General features: G+C 45.7%; 2 protein-coding genes and 1 long non-coding RNA gene across 4 annotated transcripts in view; 2 read left to right on the forward strand and 1 right to left on the reverse strand.

Annotated features, from left to right (window-relative positions):
• Positions 1-23626, reverse strand: part of PGS1 (phosphatidylglycerophosphate synthase 1) — a 126711-nt gene that overhangs the window by 38446 nt on the left and 64639 nt on the right. The gene's annotated exons all lie outside the window — the stretch shown is intronic.
• Positions 14694-17382, forward strand: SOCS3 (suppressor of cytokine signaling 3). Its single transcript, XM_079966612.1, has 2 exons — positions 14694-14912; positions 15365-17382. Exon 2 carries the CDS (start codon positions 15434-15436, stop codon positions 16049-16051), a length of 618 nt encoding a protein of 205 aa, XP_079822738.1. The 5' UTR covers positions 14694-14912; positions 15365-15433; the 3' UTR covers positions 16052-17382.
• Positions 20462-23626, forward strand: part of LOC307210132 — a 46360-nt gene continuing 43195 nt past the window's right edge. Inside the window, exons 1-2 of one of the 2 annotated variants that reach the window (XR_013835854.1) lie at positions 20462-21677; positions 22192-22461. This is a non-coding gene — a long non-coding RNA (uncharacterized lncRNA). Of the gene's footprint in view, positions 22462-23626 lie in introns of both variants that reach the window. The other variant, XR_013835853.1, reaches the window with a different exon arrangement.

Consider the following 23626-nt stretch of genomic DNA (forward strand, 5'->3'; position numbering starts at 1 on the left):
ACGTGAGAGCAAGGCCTCATAAGTCCCACTGAACTTAGTAGACCTCGCCTCCAAAAATGTGTGCTGTAAGCGTATACGCTTGCAAATTTTCCCTACTCCCCGAGTACACGGGATTGTAACCGGCTAAATCCATGTAACTTAAAATCCTCGTGCGAGCGCTGTACTCGCCAGGCGCCTGAATTGGAAACCCTTGTTCAGCGACCACTGTCTTCCCTGACCGCAAAGCTCACGAGATATATCATGCCTTCCGCCACCCTGCAAGCAGCTGCTACGGTCTTCTGTGCATCCCCACATCACATGTGAATTTATCCGCAGAAAACAAATGGACAGGAGTCTTTTGCAACATGTAATAAACTAAAAAAAAGTTTACCAAACTCATGCTCATCAGACATGGAAGTTTGCTCAGCTGGCTTCATCAGTTTCAGAAGTGTTTTTTCCTGCTGTTTTGTTTCTAAAAAAAAAAAAAGTAAAAGTTCCAGCTGACTGTTGAAATATTTATTAGTTTGTATTATGCTTTGACGGAGTATTTATATAATACTGCACAGTTTGCTTTCTTTGGGGTGGTATTTATTTTTGCAGTTATCTGAAGTACTGTATATGAGCCAGGGTGGGCTTTAAAATCTCCTCAGGAGGCCTTTCTCTCAGTCCTGCCACCTACATAGGTAGATTTGGTGATGACAAAAAGGCCTTCCTGGTGGCTGCTCACAGACTGTGGAACTCCCTTCAGCAGGACGCTGGGCTGGTCCCCTTTCTGCTTTCCTTTCATCAACAGGCAGACCTGTTCCAACAGGCCTTTGGCCATTAACTGGCTGTTGCGACAGGGTCTTCTAAGGGTGGGTGGTGGTGTTTTGTGTGTGCACATGTGCACTTTTTAATGGTTTTGAGTGTTTTTACTGCTGTTTTTAATAGCGATAGTTCTTTATTTTTATATTTGTGTATTTTTAGTTGTATGTTTTCATTTATGCTGTGACCTACCTCTGGTCCTGCACAGGGAAAAAGGCAGGTTATCATAAAAAAATACTGGTTCTGCTTTGTATTTTCCTTGTATTTTTGTTTCTTTCTGCAGATGTAAAAACTAACATACTTGTTCTAACATGTTCTGACTACTATTCATGTGCATTAGAAAAAAGAAACCAAAGTCAAGCAGTTTTCTGATCACATGTATGACCCGATCCTGTACATTTGGTCATTCCCACTGAATTCCGTTGAGCTTACTCCCAAGTAACTGTGCATAGCATCACCACCTTAAAAGAACAGTTTGTGTGTTGTGACTTTAAAAGTATGTGCATGCTTCCAAATGTTAGACAGAATTAATAGAACTGAAAGTAATGGAGGGAGGATTAATCAGTAGCAAATAATTAGGTTCAGGTCAGGACAGGTTGGCATTAAATGTTAGGAGTAAAATCAGGGTAGGATTATTGTATCACAGTCCAGAAAACCTACCTGTTTCTAAAGGAGATGGAGCCTGTTAGACACAGGCAGAATCTCTGGGTACAGTTGCCATTGTTTTGACTATGCTGTAGCTGCTGTTTTCACAGTAATTTGAGCTAATCTGCTGCTGCCACAGTTCTGTTAAGGGGTAGAAGCAAACTAAGCCATTTTTCCCCTGTTGATTTGGCAAATCCAGTGAAGTGATAATAGCATAGAGAAGGTGCATTTTGAAGGAAACGGTAACAAGGGCCCTTCTGCAGGTTTCTGATACTTTTTCTTGCTAGTTATTCAAATGTGTAATACCCTCACTAGAACTTATATTGTTTGCCTTCCCTTGATGAAAATGCTATATGAACCACCCTGACATCTACAGATGAAGGGCAGTACACACATTTAATAAATAATAATAAAATACGTCAGGAGTAAGAAACCTTTACTTCCTATCAGCCTTGACTATTGGCTACGCCAGCTGGGGTTGATGAAAAACATAGTTCAGCAACATCTGGAAGGCCAAAGGTTTGCCACCCCTGCTATAGAGACTAAATTGTAAATCAAGCGACTTGCTTTTTCATAATTAGTTTGCTTACCAGACAAAATCCCTGCTGTGATCAGATAGAGCCCTCAGCATGTAAATGTAACTCAATAGGTTCTTGCCAGAAGAGCAATATTCTAAGATAAGCAGTGCATAGTAGCAGTGCTAGATGCTAAGATGGACAATGGTGCACTACAAGAAACAATGTAAGGAAGTTGTGGTCAAGATACAACATTTTTCCCAGCACAATGTATTCAGTGCAAGAGAAGCCAGGGGGGAAATGGGGGTGTAAGTCTCAATGGAACTTCACCTGTTAGTGCTACCAAATAAGGAAACACTTAAGTCGCCTTGGGAATAGGCTAAAACTAATTAATATTCTTGCATAACCAAAAGTCACTCTAACCCTATGCATGCTTCCTGAAATGTTAAGTTCCATTGTGTTAAGAGTGAGCTCAGGATCACCATATAGAATTACATGTGTGAGATGGAAAAATGATTGCTTAACTCCATATAAGGACACACTGAAATATTTTTGTACTTCATGGCAGCTTGAATTTCTATTTATCTTGAAAAAGGTTCAGGAGTTATTTACAGAACCCCAGCTGCCTTCCCAGCATAAAGCAACAGAAAACCTTTTACTTTCAGAAAGGGAGGGGGTTTCATCCACAGTGCCTGGCAACTATATTTGCAATGTACTTATCTCCAAATAACTTCTCAGATAAATTAGGAGAGCAGGGAATTTTCTTAGTGCACAAGTCAAGGCGCTGAAACCAGATCTTGCTCCACTCACCACACTCAGCTTCTGAACTCATTGCTATGGTGTGTGTGCCTCCTGTTTGATCCAAGAAAGACAGGAAATCCTGCCTTAGGGCTGTAATGGCCAGAATGTCTGTGATTCACCCCTAAGGCAAAACCATCAAAAATAATTGTCTGAAAGACATGCCATTCCCAGATGCTCTTGGCTTCTCAAAAGATCTGAGATCTCTGTCTAGTGTATGCCCATGGGCATTTGACCAAAACCAATGGCATTCATTTTAAAAGATCACAGCACAGTTGAACTTCTTGTATTTTTTCCCATTGTGGCTTTCACATCTGGCAGCTGCTGGGCACTAAAATACATTGAGGGGAGCTCTTTCCACAGTGGCCTTGTGGCTGTTGCAGGCAACAAACTGAACCACTAAGGACTGTGCAAGAAAGTTCACTCTATTTCTCCGGAGTATTGTTGCAGTCCTCCCCAATTTCTGAGCAGTGCAAGATTCCAGGGGGTCCAGGCACTTACCCAGAGTTCAGTTTCCTTGGAATGAGGGGCAGAGGAGACTGTGGTGCCTTTAGGATATATGATTTATTTACATATACAATGGTACCTTAGTAGTCAAACGGCTTAGCTCCCGAACAAATCAGCTCTGAAACGCCGCAAACCCGGAAGTGAGTTTTCTGGTTTGCAGATGTTTTTCGGAAGCCGAACATCCGATGTGGCTTCCCCAACTTCCAATTCAGTGCAGGAAGGTCCTTCTTGGTGGTGGCGCCCTCCCTGTGGAATGCCCTCCCACCAGATGTCAAAGAGAACAACAACTACCAGACTTTTAGAAGACATCTGAAGGCAGCCCTGTTTAGGGAAGCTTTTAATGTTTAATGTAGTGCAGTATTTTAATATTTTTTTGGAAGCCGCCCAGAGTGGCTGGGGAAGCCCAGCCAGATGGGCGGGATATAAAAAAAAAAATTATTATTATGGAAGCCGCACCTTGGTTTTTGAACCGTTTTGGGAGTCGAACAGACTCCCGGAATGGATTAAGTTTGACAACCAAGGTACCACTGTATATACAACCTGAGCCTATGATGGAGGGGCTCACAGCATTAACACCCAAAGAGGTATTAGAGGCACTGCTTCTCCCATAGCCACAGCCTTGGATTTCCGCAGAAATCAAGCATGACTCTCACTTTCTGCCTGCTTCTAGCCCAGCTCTGACACACAACTCTACTCTGGCTGTTTTCCTCCTTACCACAAGCCAGGTGACCCATTTGCTCTCTAGCATAGAGCAGTTTCCTTTGTCAGATTTAAGGACCGCTTGGGTGATACTTGGGCCTTGCCTGGCTAATTCAACTATTATTATCATTATCATTATTATAATTTGTTCACTGCACTTCATCCGTAGATCTCAGGACAATTCACAGCATAAAAATACAATATAAAAACACAAAATACATAAGAAAAACAATATGATCCTCCATTAGATTTTAACCCTTGCTAGAGGCAGTTAGTAAGAGAGACTCAGGCATCATACAACCTAATGGGCTCCCAAAACTCACAACAGTATTTTAAAAGCTAGGACCTTTCCTTTGTACACTGCAATCTGAAGTCAGTAGGATTTACTTGCTTAGGATTTCCCTATCAGACTTGTGATCCTCTAATGGTTTATTAAACCAATACAATTATTCTGGGTTAACTTTCTTTAAAAGAAGGAATCTCAACCCCATATAGGACTATAAAGAGGCAAGATCATGTATTTAGCTTAATAAGTAACTTGACCAAAAGATTTCTTTAGATAAAAGATAAATAACCAGCTTAACTCTCTCTCAGATGTGGCAAGAGGTTAACTAAAGGGAAAGCAAAGGTTAATAACCTGTTTTCCCCAGGCAACATACATGTGCTTCAGGTCTATTCTGTCATAGGGCCAGTCAATTATGAAACCAGGCAAGACTCCCTCTTGGCATAGCCCAGATCAAATAGTTCTGGGGTGTTCTGTCGCTGTACCTTTCATGTTGTGACATATTTTGCATGCTGCTGGTGTGTAAGATTAAGTGCTTTGTTGTAAGGGAGGTCAAAGCAATTGATTAAAGTAGGTCATTTTAGTCTTAAAACTGTTGATTTGATTGATATTGGGGGAAATTCAATGTCACTGCAAGGTCTGATAAGTAACAGACCAGCAACCATGTCAGCATACTTACAAACCTATTACTTGTCCTCTGAAGATGTAACAAGTCCTTTGCATTCAACCAATTTGTATTAGATGGGGGTGTTGTGGGTCTTTTTGAAAGATTTGATCAGCCTTGAATATGAAGAATATGCTCTTTCACACCCTTCCTGAGAGATTGTCAGGAGATAAAAAGGTTTCCAACACCGATACAAAGCAAGCAGCCAACCATGTGAGATTGAATGATAGCGCTTGTAACCCAATATTCAAAGACAATGAGCTCCATGTAGACACAGCAAAGGTGATCAGCACTGGCAATTGGCAGGGCAATGCTATACTCCAGTTATATAACCATCTAGACCAGGGGTCAGCAAACTTTTTCAGCAGGGGGCCGATCCACTGACCCTCTGACCTTATGGGCGGCCGGACTATATTTTGAAAGGAAAAAAAAGAACCAATTCCTATGCCCCACAAATAAACCAGAGATGCATTTTAAATAAAAGCACACATTCCACTCATGTAAAAACACGCTGTTTCCCGGACCGTCCACAGGCTGGATTTAGAAGGCGATTGGGCCGGATCTGGCCCCCGGGCCTTAGTTTGCCTACCCATGATCTAGACCACCTATTTGTTCAAAATAAAGGATTAGGACACAATCCTGCACCATTGAGTGTAATTGATTTGAATGGGGAGATTTCAGCCACATTGTGCATGCCATTCCAATTTCAATGTGGTTTTTAAGGTACCACTTTCTCTGAAAATACTGAAATGAAGATTATCTCTAACCCTGCATTCTTTTCATATTTCTCCAAAGAATTGCTGCAAATCACATCTGCAAATGTGGCCATTGCATTTTCTTTGCTCTTTATTTTCATCAAAGCTATCGCCCCATATTTGTCCTTTGGGTATTCCTTTGGTTCCATCTGCAGAATCTACCCAGGCCCCACCCCCGCTTCATCTGTATGACAGCAAGAACCTGAGAACAATCTGAGTCCTTTGCAGAGCTAAATGGAGTATCAGCCCCTGTGGAATTTTATTTTTGTGCTTTTAACAGTAAATTGTCTGAAGTCTCCTTCTGCAGGACATGAGTCTTGCCCAACAGAGACTGACTCAATTCTGGTTCTCCAGGGGCTGACTGTGTAAATTTTCTAATAAACATACTGGTTTCCAAATTTCCGCACGTCTGGCTGAGTTTTTGGAAGAGGAACTTATTCCTGCCACAAGGCTAGCAGCTTTGTTTGCCTCTTGCCTGCCTCTTTGGATCCTCAAGTGCGGGGAGATGTCCAACTCTTCTTAACACGGCTACAGAAGAGATCTCAGCAAACTGTGGCATGGCTGATTGCTAAAATGTGCTCCAGACTAGAGTCTTGTCTTGCTTTGTTTTCCCCCACTTACTTCTCTTTGGATGTAGGCAGTAGTGGGACAAGAAACCTCATTCAGGCAGCTTCACTACTCAATTTCTGACCAAATTCACTAGGCCACCAGATCTATCCAGGACAAACATCATAGCAGTAGTCCATGTGCTTAACCTGTGATTTTTGAACAATGGCTCTTCAGCTGCCTGATCCAACATAACATCGAATTAGCAATCTATACCTGCAAACCCAACTCAGGCCCTCCCTCCATCGTGCCAATGATATCCAGTTCAAAAGCATGTATTTTCTGATACTGAAGACACCTCCTCTTTCCATATTTACACAAACCAATCCTCCTAGCTCTGCCAGTTATATCTTCTTCAGCCCTGAGTTGTTCCAAGGTCTGGAATATTATACAATAACAGTGTGTCTGATGAAATAAGGTTTAGCTTCCAAACATTGTTGCCTTAATAAATGTATTAGTGTTTAAGTTGCCACAGGACTCTTGGGTTGCTAGAATCCAATTCACATATGATATGAAACCAGTGTTTTATTGTAATTATGGTTTGGTATTGGCTTACTACTTATGGTTTGGTTGAGGGAAACAAACCACAAGCTCAGGGTCACATGTAACATTAAGTCAGAGGGGAGGAGTTAAGGAACAGGAGAGGAGTAAAGTAGCAGAAACAGGAACAGGGAAGGAGCAAAGTACCTGAGATTCTGCCCATTCCCATGAAGCCATTGTTTTAACTATGGCTTAATGTGATGTGAGAACCAGGCCATTGTATCTTCCCAAGGACCATTGAGAACTGCAGTGTTATAGACAGTTCTGTTGGCACTTTCAAAATACATCCATTTCCAGGGTTCCTGGTGGGATGCCACATAACATCTACATTGAAAACCAGCTTTGATCTTTTTTTTAATCTGCAGATGCAACCTAAAATGAAAAGTAAAGAGCAGAACACTAATATATATACACCCAAATCTCCTAATTCTCTGAGTGTTTGGGCCCTGATTCTTACTCCTGTAATCCTCTTATGTACCATATACACCTCATTTCCACCTTGCTGGCCAATAAGTGCTGAAAACACGTAGCTCATTGGAAAGCACAGCAGTGGTCTGCCTCGCCCAAACTCTTACACCACCAGGAAGCCAGAATGAATGGTTCCACAATAGGAACCAGTAAATTCACATTAATGCTGAAAATGGGGATTCATAAGCAGATAATCTACCGCCACTCTTCCACGTTACTGTTCTGTTTTCTTCCTGCCCTTTCCCATTCCCCAACTTTCCTAGGTAATATGAAATGGCTGTCCAAAGGTTCATGGAGGTTAGGATGAGGAATGGGGGGAATTCCAGAGCAACTGCTTAGTCATGAGTGTCTCTTGTTTTCACAAGTTCTCTTTTAAAGCAGTTGCTCTGGAACTGAGTTTGAGTTGGCAGGGAGGCTAGATCCTCCTAAATGCGTTGAGTTTGTAGGGGGGCAGGTCTCCCAAAATTCTTAGTTTTAGTAAATTTCAGAAAAAAGTCAGTGCTTGGAGGTCAAGCTTTAATTTTGAAGATTTAATTGTGGAGATGCATAATTTTTGCTGTTATTGGTTTCACTATGGAAAGGCAACATAGAAATAAACAAAGATGAGGGTGATAGTAGATTTGGCTGCAAACATGCATTCAGCTGCCAACATGCCCCATACACTAAAATCAATGGAACTTGCACATAATTGAGTTTGAGACTGAAGTATGAATTAATTGCACTGAGCTAGGAAGGGAGGGATCCTGAAGGAACTGGAGAAAATTATGGTGAGTGGATGTTGGCCTAATATACAGATCTGGCCATGGCAATTGCCTGTGTCAGTCACCCAAAAAAGGATGCAAAAATAGACTGAGCTCCCAAAGAAGCAAACTGAGTGTAAGGCATGAAATAATCAAAAGTCCGAGAGTGTGAGGTTTTATACCTTTATCCCACAGCAAGATATTTGGGGCACATCACTCAGGGCCAAACGTGTACATCTCTTCCTAGAAATTAATCTTCTTAAGACATCACTGACCCACATATCCTTGACAGTAGTCTCTAGTTCATAAACCTTTGTGGCCATGGGGATGGGGGTGGCAGAGTGGGAATGAATCTATAATGTACAGATCAGACATTTGATTGCTTAGTCTTATCATGGCAGCCCATTCAGTCTGGATATAATAAGGGCTAACCGTTTTCCTTCTGATATGGGCTAACCCTTTACATCGGGGGTAGCCAATGTGGAGCTTTCGAGACATCAATGAACTATTAACTCTCATCATCCACAGACACTTATCTTGTTGGCTGGAGCTGATGGGAGTTGTAGTCCAACAACTTATGGAGGGCACCATGTTGACAACTCCAGCCTGACATAAATGGGAGCTGTAGAGGCAAAGACTACTAGATGGAGCAGTTCTTAACTCGCACAAAAGTTTCCTGTCAGGCACATGCAGTGTGAACTGCAAGGGGCAAGGGCCAAAACAGATAGCACATGGGTGTTTGGATTTCCTGATCTCCCCACCCCAGAGCGAGGTTGTGATTCAGGTAGGGGAAATGTCATGGTAGAAAGGGTTAAATGCCTTCTCTCTTATTGATGCAGGAACGTCTATTGACACAGGAGCTTCTCCCTTCCACTCACTTACCCACGGCTGTCTGGGCCTGCCTTAACATTGCTAGAAAAAGTTTGAAGATCTGACCGAGGTTCTCTTCTGGCACATGCCCTTTGGCACTTGGGAGCAAGTCAACCGTGGTGCTGATTTCTACATAGGAATATGTGGGATTCCACTGTACACAGGCCTGCCTGGATGCAAAGGCACTTGGGAATGGTCTGCAGGCTACATATAGCATTTTGGAGAAAGACTGATGCACAAATATGACAAAGAAATACTCCTACAAGAGAGGCCCGAAACTCAGCACCCCAAATTCCTTTTAATGCCAGAACTTCATGTATGCCACACATGGGGCTCAGTCTCCTCAGGGCTGGGTTGTCACAGTCTGTTGCCAGGATTAATTGGCAGAAATGAATCATTTTCACTTGTCGTTCAGCCAATACCTGGCTTGGCTCTCACATGTTCCTGCATTCTGCTTCAGCTCCACAAAGGGCTCTGGGCAGCATCTTATTGTTTGCATTTCAGAGCAGCTGCAGCAGCAGCAGCCTCACTTCCCAGAACTGGTTGCTGGTGTTTATTCCTGGCTTGCTATGGCAGCTGCTCTGGGGCAAGGGAAACTCTCCCTTCCGCTCCTACATTCTGTCTGTGCCAAAGTCAAGCATACAGATATTGCCTATTCCCAATGTCAAATCTCCTAGGCAAGAGGATACCAGCTGACACTCTCTCTCTCTCTCTCTCTCTCTCTCTCTCTCTCTCTCTCTTGCAGGTTAATGCTGAGCATTCTTTTCCTGGTGGTATTTGAATATTGATGATGGGGGGAGGTAGAAAGGAACAATGAGAATTTCATTGCATGTGTCTTCCAACCCCTTTGCATACAAGAAAACAGTGATGGCCACTAGGAGACTTTCCCTGCATTAAACAAAATGACGCAGATTTGTATTTTTAGTACTATATCTACAACTAGTAGCCATGGCTCACAACTAACAACCACAATAAGGAGAGGGAGGCTGGATTGTGTTTGCTCTGTGGAGATACATGCACACATTATAAATGAAATCAAGGAAGCAACCCAAAGAGGCAATATTGTAGTAATGGGCGACTTCAACTACTCTCCACATAAACTGGTTACATAAGTGTTCCAGTCATGACAAATAGGTACAATTTCTAGATATCCTAAATGATTGTGCCCTAGAACAAAACAGTTGGTTATGGAACCGACCAGAAGAGTGGCAACCCTCGATTTAATCCTGAGTGGCACCCAGGACCTGATGCAATATGTAAGTGTTGTCAAACCAGTAGGGAGCAGTGACCATAGTGCTATTAAATTAAATATACACGTAAATACCAAAAAAACCCAACACAGTCACATCTGATTTCAAAATAGGAAGCTTCCCCCACAGTGACGAGATTGGTAAAAAGGAAGTTGAAAGGGAAGGTCAAGAGGGTCGGATCTCTCCAAAATGCTTGGGAAATGTTTAAAAACAAAATCTTAGGCATTCAGCTCAGATCAGAAAAGGTACCATAAGGGTCAAGAGGGTGCCAGCATGGTTAACAAGCAAAATCAAAGAAGCTATTAGAGGCAAAAAAAATTGAAGTCTTGTCCAAATGAAGAGATGAAAAGGAACACAAACTTTGCCCCCCCCCCCAAAAAAAAGGCAAACAAAGGATGTTAAAAAGGGGGGGGGGAGTTTGAGCAGCACATTGCAAGCTGTCTAACTGGTTTGGGGGTTGCCCCTGGTTCTGGTGCAGATCAAATAAATGTATCCTCGCCTCCCTCGTTCTCTCAGATTCAGGCAGATGGCTAGAGGAGCTGGAAGGGCCCTTGCACAAATGTGTGTGTGTGTGTGTGCGCGCGCGCTTGCTTGCTTGCATGCATGCGTGTGTGCGTGCGCAATGGTAGAGGCCTGGCTGGAAAGCTTAAAGCCCTCCATCACTACATGGGAAACATTGAAGAAAAGGAAATACGAATTGCCCCTGCCCCATAGCTTGACCAATCGCGGCTAGGAGCTAGGTGGAGTAAGATCTAAAATAAAGTGTAGACTTGCCCACACTGGCCAGCTTCCATTTTGACTTGAAATGTTCGTTTTGGACTTCTCAGAAGTACGTAAAGGCAAGAATCAGCTGGGGGCGGGGGAGCACCAGCCCATAATGGCGCCCACCTGAGAAGTGTCAGAACTGCGCTCTGGCACGCGCCGTCTGAAAAAAAGCATTGCTTTCAACGATCACTCATTGAACACTGCGGAGCTCCAGTAGCACTGAAAACGCACACCCACAAAGAGGTGAAGGCATTCCAACATTGATTTATTTTTTAATTATTTTCCCACAAAATTACACAAGAGTGGGGGGGAGGTGAACTGTGCCATTTAACACTAGTGATGGTGACTGTAATATTCGTGTAGCAGTATTCCAAACAGCGCTTGCACAAATGTGTTAGGAAATCACATCCCCCTCTGCAGTTTGACTGTTGCAAAAATGTAAAGAAATGCTACCTTGAGGGAAGACATCTGGATCTCATGCCGCAAATACGTAAGAACTGTGAATTTACTGTGCTATTAAAACTGATCTTCTGAGAAGACCCTAAGAGCTGCCCCAGGCCTCCAGCAGTAAATACCTGAATTGCAAAGGGCAGCTTTACATCTCTATAACCCCAGTGGGCATGCCCTGGGGAACCCCAGGCAACTGGGGAGAACCCAGTACATATATCCTAGCATTCTGGGCCACACACCTACCCTTCTTGCTTTATGCGTTCACTGTGGGATCACAGGTATCCCTGCAACAAACACAATTATTGCACCAAGTGGCTCTTGCACAACCACTGTACCAAAAAGCCTCCAGCCCATGCACTCCTTTGCTGTCCCAGCTCACACATCACATTTCTCATGTCATCATGGGAAAATTCCAGCAGCTAACCTAAAGGAGCCCATCATTCTAGGAGGGAGGCTACCTCAATCTCTTGTTCCTCTTGCAAAAGCAACTCCTTCCTTTAAGAACTTCAGCTGCAGCACGTATAGTCATTGGTTAATCCAGTAACCTGACCTGTTTCCCTGAGTCCTCAGGCACGGAATCAAGACAAGAAAGGGGGAGAGGTTCTTGCCCTTCTTGTTCCCAAACGTTTCGGCACGGGTTCGCCTCTTTTCCCTGAAGCTCTTCTGGGAAGGGCAAGTGAGGATAGGGTGGAATGCAGCCCTCGGAAAGTTTGAAAAGACAACAAACAGCTTAGAACTCTGTGGACAATTAAACCCCAAACCTTTCCATGGTCCAAAGAGACTCTGCCAAACACTACAAAATGCTAAGTGGGTGGCGGTGGGGAGATGGGATGGAGGGAGGGAGGGACACCTTCTCCAGAGCAGCAACTGCTTTAAAACATTTACACTTAGATGGTTCTGTCATCATCCAGCTCAGTTTGAGAAAATCCCTTCTGAGTGACAGCGGCACAAGGAACTATCTACTCAAAAAGGATTCCCCTGGATGCTTTGTGTATGCTTTAGCTCTCCTAAGAGATGTTTATGTTTATCCCTGAGGTTGCTTTGCAGATACGTGGGTGAGTTAGCTGGAGGGGGAAAGTTATTTTAATTGCAGCATTGAAGAAAGGACTTGTGCAACAGAAAACCAGCAGCCGACCAGGGATATGATACCTGGTGCTTGTTATATTAACAGGATCCTATTGCTGTTTCAGCCTCCTTGAAATCTATCTCCTGCTCCCATTTTTACCCAGAGGGGCAGTGAGGCTGGAGAGAAATGGCTAGCAAAAAGCAAATTTTCCCAACTGCTGTGTGAGTTCCAAAGCAGCCTCAATGTGCTTCCGGAGGGGTGTTTATCATGGAGTTGCTGGTAAGGTAAAGGTAAAGGGACCCCTGACCATTAGGTCCAGTCGTGGCCGACTCTGGGGTTGCGGCGCTCATCTCGCTTTATTGGCCAAGGGAGCCGGCGTACAGCTTCCGGGTCATGTGGCCAGCATGACTAAGCCGCTTCTGGCGAACCAGAGCAGCGCACGGAAACGCTGTTTACCTTCCTGCTGCAGTGGTACCTATTTATCTACTTGCACTTTGACGTGCTTTTGAACTGCTAGGTTGGCAGGAGCAGGGACCGAGCAACGGGAGCTCATCCCGTCACGGGGATTCGAACTGCCGACCTTCTGATCGGCAAGTCCTAGGCTCTGTGGTTTAACCCACAGCGCCACCCGCATACTTTTTCATATAAGTTGTTGTTTGTCTGTTGCACTGTCTACACAATGTTATTGGCATCAAATGCTAGCCCTTATCCCCCCCCCCATATTTAATCTGGATTTATCCTTTCTCTGGAAAATCCAGTGAGTTTGAAAAAAACAGCAACCTGTTGCTAGAGACCCATTTGTGGTATATGAGTGACCTGTTTACAATATTAAGCACCCATGTACATAATATGGTGCATGCTACTGGACAGCTATGTTGAGTTATGTAAATAGGGAGATTTCTCAAGGTCCACTGAGATAGAAGAGATGCTTTGCAGCACCTGGGCAGGATTTCAATGCAGAAGCACCACCTCCTGGGCCAGGATGAAACCAATCAGCTACAGAGGGAAAGTACTTTCCATGTCCCAACCCTAGACCTCCAGGAGCAAATGGGTTTGCAGCACACAAATGTCCAAAAGGAAACTCGGCTGGAAGACTGCGTCAATGCCAGAAAGCTCCCAGGTTTGATCTCTGTGCTCTAAGTAGTGTCATTGCGGTGACCTGACAAGCCCTTGCCTTTTGTGTAACAGAGGCCGGCGAACGTCACTGCTACATCCCAGCCAGAGCGGAAAGAGCGCCCTCTAGTGTCCGTCGGGGCCCCCGGCGGATTCTCCCTTTTTTACCTGGGTTTAGCGGAATACGAAAGGGGAACTAGCGGGGGGAGGGGAGGGAGTTTCAATACTTGGGATATCTGACTTCTGGGTTCAATATTCAAATGACGGCTGTCTTCTAAGAAATTCAAAACACTGACTGGAAGGTCTGCAAAACCAGCTGTGGTTTGATTTAAGTTAGAAGTGAATAATCGTCAGGATCTTTACCCTGAACTGGAGGGGGGAGGGAAATACCAGCTGCTGAGAGGCAATTGGGGCGGGGGGGGGGAAGCTACTGCCATTATGCTGATCTTTTGGAGCCCCCAGAAGCAGCTAGTGGGGCTGGGGGGCTGAGCTAGATAGATTCCTCTGTCTGATCCTGGAGGCTTCATCGTTTGTTCGTAAGAATGCATTTAGTCTTAAGCAAATTCCAGGAAAATCGCCTGCTTCACCCATCTCCCTTCACAGACTAAGCCTATAAAGAAAGCTGAGGCTTCGCTCCTAACCCAATTTACCCGGGAGTAAGCCCTACTGAATTCAACAGAGCTTACTTCTGAGTAGAACGGTTAGGGTTGCGCTGCAAATTACTACCCTCGCTGGGACTCCCCTTCCTAATGCACGACAAACACAAACCTATAGGATTCCCTATAGCGCCCGTCCCATTCGCTATGGGAAGGACTTTCTTATCGCGGGGGACAGATGGTGGTGGTGGGGGGGAGGTTTTACCTCTCTGACAGACGTGTGCTGTGCGACCCCCACCCACCCAGGGCACCAATGCCCCGCGTGGAAGCCTCTTTCTTTTCACGCGTGCCCGCGGAACCCGACTATCTTCCCGGAGCAACTCCACGTGGCTGCCCCCGGCCGCGAGCCTCCTCGAGCCTTTCTGGCCGGGGGAGACGTGACTCGCACCCCTCCTCCTAGTTCTTTCAACCAAGCGGTGGGCTCCAGCCGCGGCCAGGACCGAGGCGGCGGCAGGGGGGGGGGAGGGTGGTGAGCGAGGCCTCACTGCCCGGAATGGGCTGGCCGCTGGCTGCCTGCCTAGGGCGCGCTCGCGAGGAAGCTGAGTTCCTGGAACCCGGAGGCGGGGCTGGCGGATGCTCTATAAAAACCTCCAGCAGGGGCTCTGGCGGCTTTGCAATTAGGACGAGCCAAGCGCGCAAAAGCCAAAGGGGCTCCCGCTTCCCTTGCAAAAGCCTCGCCAACAAGCCGTGCGCTGCCGGCGCCCCGCTTCCCGCTGCCTCGTTTCTCGTCGCTCCCCAGGTAAACCAGCGCCGACCCGGAGCTGACCCCCTCCCCCCAATCTTTTTTTTTTTTTTCCCTCTCTCTCTGGCGTAGTTGGCCGGCCAAGTGCTCGGCTTTTGGAAGCGCGTAGACGGGATGGGGCGCTCGCTCGACCGTGCCTGCATGGAAAGGCAAAAGCGAGCCGGGGAAGCCAAGGGCAAGGCGCGGGGGTGAGCTTTCCGACGTGCAGCGGACGGAGAGCAGAGGTAGTTCGCCCATAGGGGTCTCCCAAGCCGGGGTGCCACTTAGCTTCAGAGCCTGGCTCAAGGACACAGCCACCAACTCGGGGGAACGCCTCGGAAGGTTTCCGGGCGGCTGGCAACCCCGCTTTGCCTGGGGAGGAGGATGGCGTGGGCCGGGCCCTGCGGGGCCGGAGCTGCCGGGGAGAAGCTGCCCTTTGTCTTTTAACACCTGCTCTTTTGCTTCGCCAGGTCCGTGTTCTAGCAAGCCGCTGCATCCGGCAGCAGCCCCGATCGCTCGGAAAGCTGGCTCCCTGCGCCATGGTCACCCACAGCAAGTTCCCCAGCGCCGGGATGAGCCACCCGCTGGACACCAGCCTGCGCCTCAAGACTTTCAGCTCCAAGAGCGAATACCAGCTGGTGGTGAACGCTGTGCGCAAGCTGCAGGAGAGCGGCTTCTACTGGAGCGCGGTGACAGGTGGGCAGGCCAACCTGCTGCTAAGTGCCGAGCCCACGGGAACCTTCCTCATCCGAGACAGCTCCGACCAGCGGCACTTCTTCACCCTCAGCGTCAAGACTGAGTCGGGCACCAAAAACCTGCGGATCCAATGCGAGGGGGGCACCTTCTCCCTCCAGAGCGACCCTCACAGCAGCCAGCCCGTGCCTCGCTTTGACTGCGTCCTGAAGCTGGTCCATCACTACATGCCCCTCCCTGAGCAACAGCCAGGGCAGGCACCGCACCCCAAACGTGCCTACTACATCTACTCAGGTGGGGAGAAGATCCCGCTGGTGCTGAGCCGCCCTCTCTCGTCCAATGTGTCCACCCTGCAGCATTTGTGTCGCAAGACGGTCAACGGGCACTTGGATTCGTACGAGAAGATGACCCAGCTCCCAGCTCCCATCAAAGAATTCCTGGACCAATATGACGCTCCCTTCTAAGTGGCTTCTTCAGTGGGGGTGGCCCATCACACAAGCACAAGGACAGGACTTGGAAAATGATGGCTAACAAGATTACAGGGCGAGACAAGAGACTTTTTCCCCATTCTGGCTTGTGGAATAAGAGGGACTGGGGGCATGGAGCAGGCAAGGAGCCTCTGCCCAGCACAGAGACGGTCTTGCTGTTGTTTGTTCTGGATGGTTTGCCCGTGGATGGGGTACTCTGTGCAAGAGACCGACGATGGTGCTTGACTATGGAACAGGCTGCTGCTCCTTCACACAATTGCCCTTCCCAGCTACAGCCCAGTAAATACTGTGTTTATCTGGCTTGTGCTGGGCATATCAGAATGGTTTGCAAACCTCCCTAACCCATGGACAGTTTACAAAGAGCATTTGCTCTGCACTGGCCCAGACCACCTCTAGTAACCTTTGACCAAAACCATTCTGCAGAGACAATGAAACTAATGCACTGGAATCCAGCTAGTGCCTGAAGACCGACTTTTCCTCAGTTTTAAGGGGAAACCTTTTTATATTGTTATTCATCTTTACCTCTCTCAACCTCCTGGAGGGGCAGAATATCTTTTCATCCAAAGCCTCTTCCTCAGAGGAACTGCCGCACATCCATACAGGGGACTAAGCCTTAAAACAAACTCCACATCCTCTGATCCCATGGACCTGGGTTGTTACTGCACACTGCATGGGGGAATGCCATATACTCTCTGTGCAAGCAATGGAGGACATCATTTTACAAAATTGGCACCACTGCTTTTAGAAAACCTAAATGGATAATGAATGATCTAGCCATTTCCCCTAAAGCGTTATTCAACTTTGGCTCCTGCGCCCAGACTGATAATCTCTTGCCTTTATTCTTGGGTTTTCAGCTCATCAAAAAATGATCTTGTATCTACACAGAGGTTGTGGATTTGCTTGGGCCCTAAATCGCACTGAATAACCGAAAAACATACAGGAATGTAGCAACAACAGAATTACCTGGAACTCTTATTATTTTTTTGTAAAAAAGGAAAAACCAAAAAAACTGTAACCAAAATTTTGTGTGTTCATCTTATTTTTCCATATCAGGGTTTTAGAAGGGCAGATGAGGTTTTGTTTTTACAGAAAGAAATGTTTACAGACCTGCCTTAAAAAATATATCATTCTGTCTTTTATAAAGATTCCACCCTTCAGCCTTGCAGGCTGTTAGACATGCTTGAATACTCAACCAAAAAAATCAAACTTGGAAGAAAACTTTGCACATCTATTTATATTTATAGTCAATGGATTTTAAAAATGACGTTCATTAATTTATAATAAAAGGCACTATTTTTTAAATGAAATGCTTGACTATCTTCTCTTTTCTTCCACTCCACCCTACTCCCAAACATTCAAAAGATACATGCATCCTGGACATGGCTTCTGCCATCCTCGTAACAGCATTAGAAAAGTAGAGGAGATACCATAATCTCTGCTAAAGTCCTGCACTGCTAGAAAGGGCAGGCAGTTACATTGCAGCATCCTTGTGTAAAAAAAGGGAACTCTTCATGCTGGTGTTGGCCAGGCAGGGTCCCAGTTATTGTCAGGAAAGGTATCATCTCTTTGTAACCATTAATTACTGAATACTGGGGCAGTCATTTTGCAGGAAGCATGCAAAATGCACTTTGGGAATGACTGTCCACAATTTTCTGCTTAGGAAGGGAGGTTCTCTGGTAGATGTGGTTAATTCTAAAGCACAGTACTGGGAGCACAAGGGACAGAACTACTTATGATGGCAGCACAGCTTTGTCTTCAAGCACACACAACTATGAAACAGCAGTAAAGCAGTGTTGCTGTGTGACTGAAGTCAAGGTTCTGTTGCTGTTGCATGTAGTGCTATTCTTTGTGCTCCTGGTGCAACACTTTGAAGCAAGGCCAGAAGATCTACAAGCTACAAGACGATAGGGTGGCACGTGAGGGATTTTAGCTCAGAGACAGAGAACACAAGTTCAATCCCTGGTGGCTCCAGTGTTAGAACGTCCCAGGTTCAATCCTTGGTGGTGGTATAAAAGATCATCTGCTTAGAGCCTTTCAGGCGAAATGGACCAGTGATCTGAAGTGATTGGATCAAGGAAGCTTGCTGTTTGGAGCAAGTTACCAGCAGAGATCAGGCAGTCTGAAAGCACTGAGCCCAGTCACCGCCGGCTATTTCCCTATTCCTGCAGCCATTCCCCCATCCCTTCCCTGGCCCAGGTGGAATGGGACTAGAAAGAAGTTCATAGGAGGACATATGAGAAGGTGCTGCAGTGTGAAAGGCGTGGCCAGGATACAGCACCCCAACTTGCCTGTCTACTGTGTCATTTAAGGTAAAGCACCAAAAGCAAACACACCCATGCTTCCCAGAAGCAAGCACATAAAAAGATACATTCCTTTGGGTGTATAAACTTTCAGCGGAGCTTCATGCAATGGCTGAGGGAAATCTAGCTCTAGTTCCTGGTGTCTTATGGCTGGACCATTGGGAGGTGTGATAAGATAGCTTGTTTAGCTTGGGGAGCTTTTCAAGGGCAGTGGAAAGTTCTGCAGAAGGACGTGCAGGCTGCCTGTCAGCTCCCTCGCTGTGTTTGCAAAAGGCTGCTGCTTTATCATTCTGGTATTTGTTAAAGAAATGGGAGTGGAAGAGGTGTCCTCTGATGGGTCCAGCAGAAGTCCTGGCCTTTTCCCACTTGTGCATTCAGGTGTGTATGATGTGCTATGTTTATGCATGCAGCCACCTTAATATAAGCATAACCTCTGTGGATTACACAATGGGATTAATCCCGAGGGAGAAGCCCAATCTCCCATTTCATCAACAAATGACAAAGAAGCAGCCTTCTGTAAACACAGTGTAGAGGTAAAACCTATAGAAACTACTTTACATGAAACTGTATCAGGCATGGTTGACGGGTGTTTCTTGCCCACACCCCACCAAGTTGTAATCTTCCCCACCTTCTCTGCATTGCTCTCTGTAACTCTGCATATTAGACAGGTGCCACTTTCAAAGTTCATTTTCTCTGGTTTCGCCAGCCTGTCCTTTCATCACAATTTACTTTCTTCCTTTAAAAGCTCATGATGATACATTTAAATGCACACACAAACCATTTATTTTCCGCTGGTGCCCCCTTTATTTATTTTTCCTAAATGGCCACTAGTGTGCACAGAGCACAATGAACTCCTGGAACTTATTCCCTAATCTATTTGTGCATTCCAGCCACAGAAACAGTAGGGCAGCTCAAAATTTGGCTAATGCAGAAAGCAATCCATTCCTATCCTACCCATAATAGTGGATGCCCCTGCTTATTATGGCATTTACCTGACCCCCTTTACTACTACCACCATCACCACTCAGGTAAACATGTGGCGGTTTGATTTCATTTTGATTTGATTATTTAATTTCTATACCACTTAATGTCTCTAAGCAGTATTCAAAAGAGTAGCAACAACAGACAAACACTCAGCTCAGCCACAAAGGCCTCACATCAAGAAGAGTTCCTGCAAACAGCAGACTTCACTCTAGTCTCTCACTCTAGACTTGCTTTTTATGGGCAGGCCCAAGGTGGATGGTACTTCCTCAAGCAGCCCAAGGCTGTGTCCCATTCAGCTGCACTCTCCACACCCAGTTCCAGGTACAGCAGGTTTGCTGGGTTTCCCAAGGAGTCCAGAAGTTGGGAAAAGGACCCCCCTCCACTCACAGCTCTTTCTTAGCCCTCTCCTCTCTTTCTCCTCCAGCTGCTTGTTGATTCTGTCCATCCTTAAAGGATTCTCTCTCACCTGTTCACTGTTACTTTATTATGCAAACACCCACAAATCAGGCTGATTGATTCCCTTGAAATTGAGGTTGCCAGGAAAGCGGAGGAAACCTTCATATACCTTTAAATCTCCTACCTGTTACTCCTTCCCTGCTTGCTTAGCAGCATACCTAGCGCACTGATCAATTATGCCTTTTCTGACTTATCTTCTGCTGGATTGGAAAATTTGCAGCTATATAAATGTTATCAGGCTTTGAATCTGGTAGATAAGGTTATGTTCTAAATCCACTGTCAGAGGCAGTATTCCTCTAAATAGACTAGGAATCATTCTCCACATCCTTAAAAAAAGGCCAGAAAAATGCAGTCACCAAACTTCAAAATGTGATTTAAAATTGTTTTGTGTGAAAGAACACATGAACACACACACATCTTTAGATGACAATTCCTTTCTCCAAGTCTTCGGGCTGAGTAAGATTTATTTGTTTGGGTGTAATTTTATGGGGGGAGGGGTAAGATTTTCAGTTTATTTTAGCTTCTTGTTATTAAAGAATACGAATGGAGGAAGAAACAGAGGTGTATGTGAGTAAACATAACATGGGGATGAATGTATGAATAATCCTATTTATTATTACATTTTATCCTCCCTTTTTTTACAGAGGGCTCACTTCTTCCCCTCTCCATTTTATCCTCCTAGCAACCCTGTAAGGTAGGTTAGGCTGAGAGACAGTGACTAGTCCAAAGTGACCCAGTGGCCTTTGTGCCTGAGTGGAGATTTGAATGCTGGTCTTCCAGGTTCTAATCCAGAACCATTACTCCACACTGGCTTGTCCCATGAGAATTCAATAAAGGAACATCCACTTGAACACCGAAATAGCAAGATGGACACTTCATAAGATGTTCAGGGAATTAATACACACTCCATCCTCTAATCAAGCAGGGGATTAATCCACACTTCGTAGACACAAAGCAGATTAATAATCAATCAGTTCCTTAATAATATATGACATCTGAGCATAGCAAACATGTTCCTTGCAGACAGGAGAAGCAGTCTGGCAGTCTAATTCTTGATTCAATGGTGTGGACAGAGGAAGCAATGGTTTCACAATGGGGAACAGGCACGTGTATATCATAGGCTTGTGCCAGGTTCAGGGAAACCACACAGTTCTCTCAAAGAAGATCACATCTCCCCTCTAATTTAATCCCAAGTGAAACATGATTTCATTAGGCCACTGCGGAGGGAATAGGGTTTTTTTCTGGGAAGCTGCCTCTTGTGCCTTTAAATACTGAAGGGTGGTCCAAAGGTTCTGTGATAAAGCTTTCCTCAAACCTGCTGCACTTTGCCGGTTGAATATGCGCTTGTCATGCAAGTCTTAAAAAGCACAGGAGCTTGGCCAGGGAAACAAGGAAGCAGCCAGAAAAAAGGAAGGAAGACACAGATGGAATCAGGCCTTTCCCCCAGCCTGTGGCATGGCTGCTGTGTTTCTAGCCCTGTGGCTCCCTCTCACCCAAGCAGGGCAAATGGAAAGGAAAAGAATCGCTGCACGGGCTCTTTAAGCCCTGCCCCTGTCCAGCCCTTCTGGCCTATTGTCCCAGCCCTGCCAGGAAACCCTGATTCCCTGTCGGAGTTACAGCTATGTCAAGAATGTCCAGGCGCAGCAAGGCCGGTGGCGCCATGCCAGGCCCAGCCGAGGCACATCCCCAGCGTCAGTGCCATCTGATCCTGACCGGCACACCCCCCTCTCTCCTCCCTTGCTGGGATCTGGGTTTCCACGGCAACAGGATTAAAGGCTGGAATATCACTGTTTATTCTTCGGCCTGTGCCAGGAAATGAGAGGCCTTCGCGCTCCCTTTGCTCCCCGACTGCCATCTAGGGGGTAGTATTCATGGAAACGGTTGAGTAGGGGCCTGGCTGTTCCATGAAAATGAAGTGATTAATTGGCAAGGGGGAGAGGAGGAGGAGGAGGGAGAAAATGAAGCAGCCAATCTGAGGAGAGAGTCGGGCGGGGTGCCCTCAATTTGTAGGTCCCTCGGAGGGGACTCTGCATGGTACATGTGAGAAGCAGTCTCTTACTGCCGGCCTGCATCTTCCAGGGAGCAAGCCACAATACATACACTGTTCCATCTGCTAAACAAAAATGCCCTTTTTGAACCTACAAGATTCCCCCCAAAAGTCATTCACAGTAATCATTAAGAACTACCAAAGCGGGGAGAGTCGTTCCCACTCCAGCCTGCCGGGTTCCTTGACTTGGAGAATGCACACTTTGTGCTCTGTGCGCAACATACCAGTCCTGTCTCACCATATTAGTCGCAATTGCCTGGAATTCATTTTCTCTCCCCCAGCCCAGAATCGCGTGTCCCCTCAGCTGCTACGCTTCCCTTTTGCTTCAGGACCCAACACACTGCTGCAATCAGCTGCTGATTCAAAAAGTCCGGGAAGCTTTGTGAGTGCCTTTCGTTTCTTGGAACGTCCCCCAGTCAGCAATGACGTGCTGGAGGAGCAGCAAACCTTTAAGCAGAAGTTTCACAAGCCTCATGCTTTCCCCAGAAATGTCTCCTGCATCATATAGGGAAATGTGTTGGTGAATGTGTCAGTAAGTCGCAGTTCCCTTCCTTACTTCTTTACCAGCTCTGGGAACAAAGAGAATTTGAGTCGTAATGGTGAGAGTTTACTTGATGGGGGGGGGGGTGGCAAGTATAGCAGCTCAGCTGAACAGAGAAATTAATATTTGGGCCTGGTTTCGCTGGCAGGAAATACCCTGTCCCAACAGGAAAAGTATCTCTATCAAATGCAGGATGCACAGCCCTTATCTAGCGCTTTACACAATTAACCAGTTCCTGTCGCTCAACGTTCTGAGAAAGTAAAACAGAAACTTTCCAGAATTATACCTGATTATTTGGCAGCCCTTTTGAACATTAAAAAAGTGGGTCTCGATTCATTCAACCCAATTGCATGCAAATTAGATTGCAAATCCAATAGAACAAGGAGAAAGTTGCTGCATGTACAGAACTTAATCATACACTCATTACTCATTCTCCACCTTACTCCATACTGAGATTTTGCAAAATTCATATTAACTCTCATGCTCTGCCTTATTTGGGTCAAGATTATGTTCTGTGATCATCTCCTGGAAAGAACAAATGAACTCTGCTTTGGTTGATAAGGCTGTCATATTGAAGGGGGGGGTGGAGGGGGGAGAGTCAGGTTGCTGATGAGAAAAAGGAGCCTTACCCATGGAATGCATAATAGCAGCAAGGTGTGGAGAAGTTCTTCAGCTTTTCCAGATGTGTGGCCAGAAAAAGGTTGGCATTTTGACAGTTTTGATTCTGCTCTTCACAGAGGTTTCTAAAAGGGCCATTACTAAATGACTGCCAATTTGCTTTAATAGAAAAAGGGGCCTTGGTCATAATGTTTGAACTTAAAATGCTTCATGTGCTCTTATTCTGAATCAACAGAGGGGCAGTTGTTGCAAAACAAAAACAAAAAACCTAATCACACATCATGGGTAATTCAGAAAAAGGCTGTTTCAGATAAATCAGAGGCATGCATCAATGACACAAACAAGGTAGTGTTCTCGCTATAGCAGGGATAGCCAACATGGTGACCTCCATATGTTGTTAGACTACAACTCACATCAGCTTCAGTCAGCATGGCCAGTGGTCAGGGATAATAGGAGTTGCAGTCTGAAGGTCACCCCATTAGTTACCTCTGATCTAGAGCATATGACAATAATGAAAAGATGTATATTTTGATATAATTATCATATACAAGTTATACTTTAATGGGTAAATTCCTTATAGACACCTACTACAGCTTTGTTAGCAG

Source organism: Podarcis cretensis, assembly GCF_951804945.1.
Source record: "Podarcis cretensis genome assembly, chromosome: 2".
NCBI classification, from domain to species: Eukaryota; Metazoa; Chordata; class Lepidosauria; order Squamata; family Lacertidae; genus Podarcis; species Podarcis cretensis.

Bases quoted from the DNA above. Each gene is read 5' to 3' on its own strand.
- SOCS3 (XM_079966612.1), top strand. From the start codon at position 15,434: ATGGTCACCCACAGCAAGTTCCCCAGCGCCGGGATGAGCCACCCGCTG.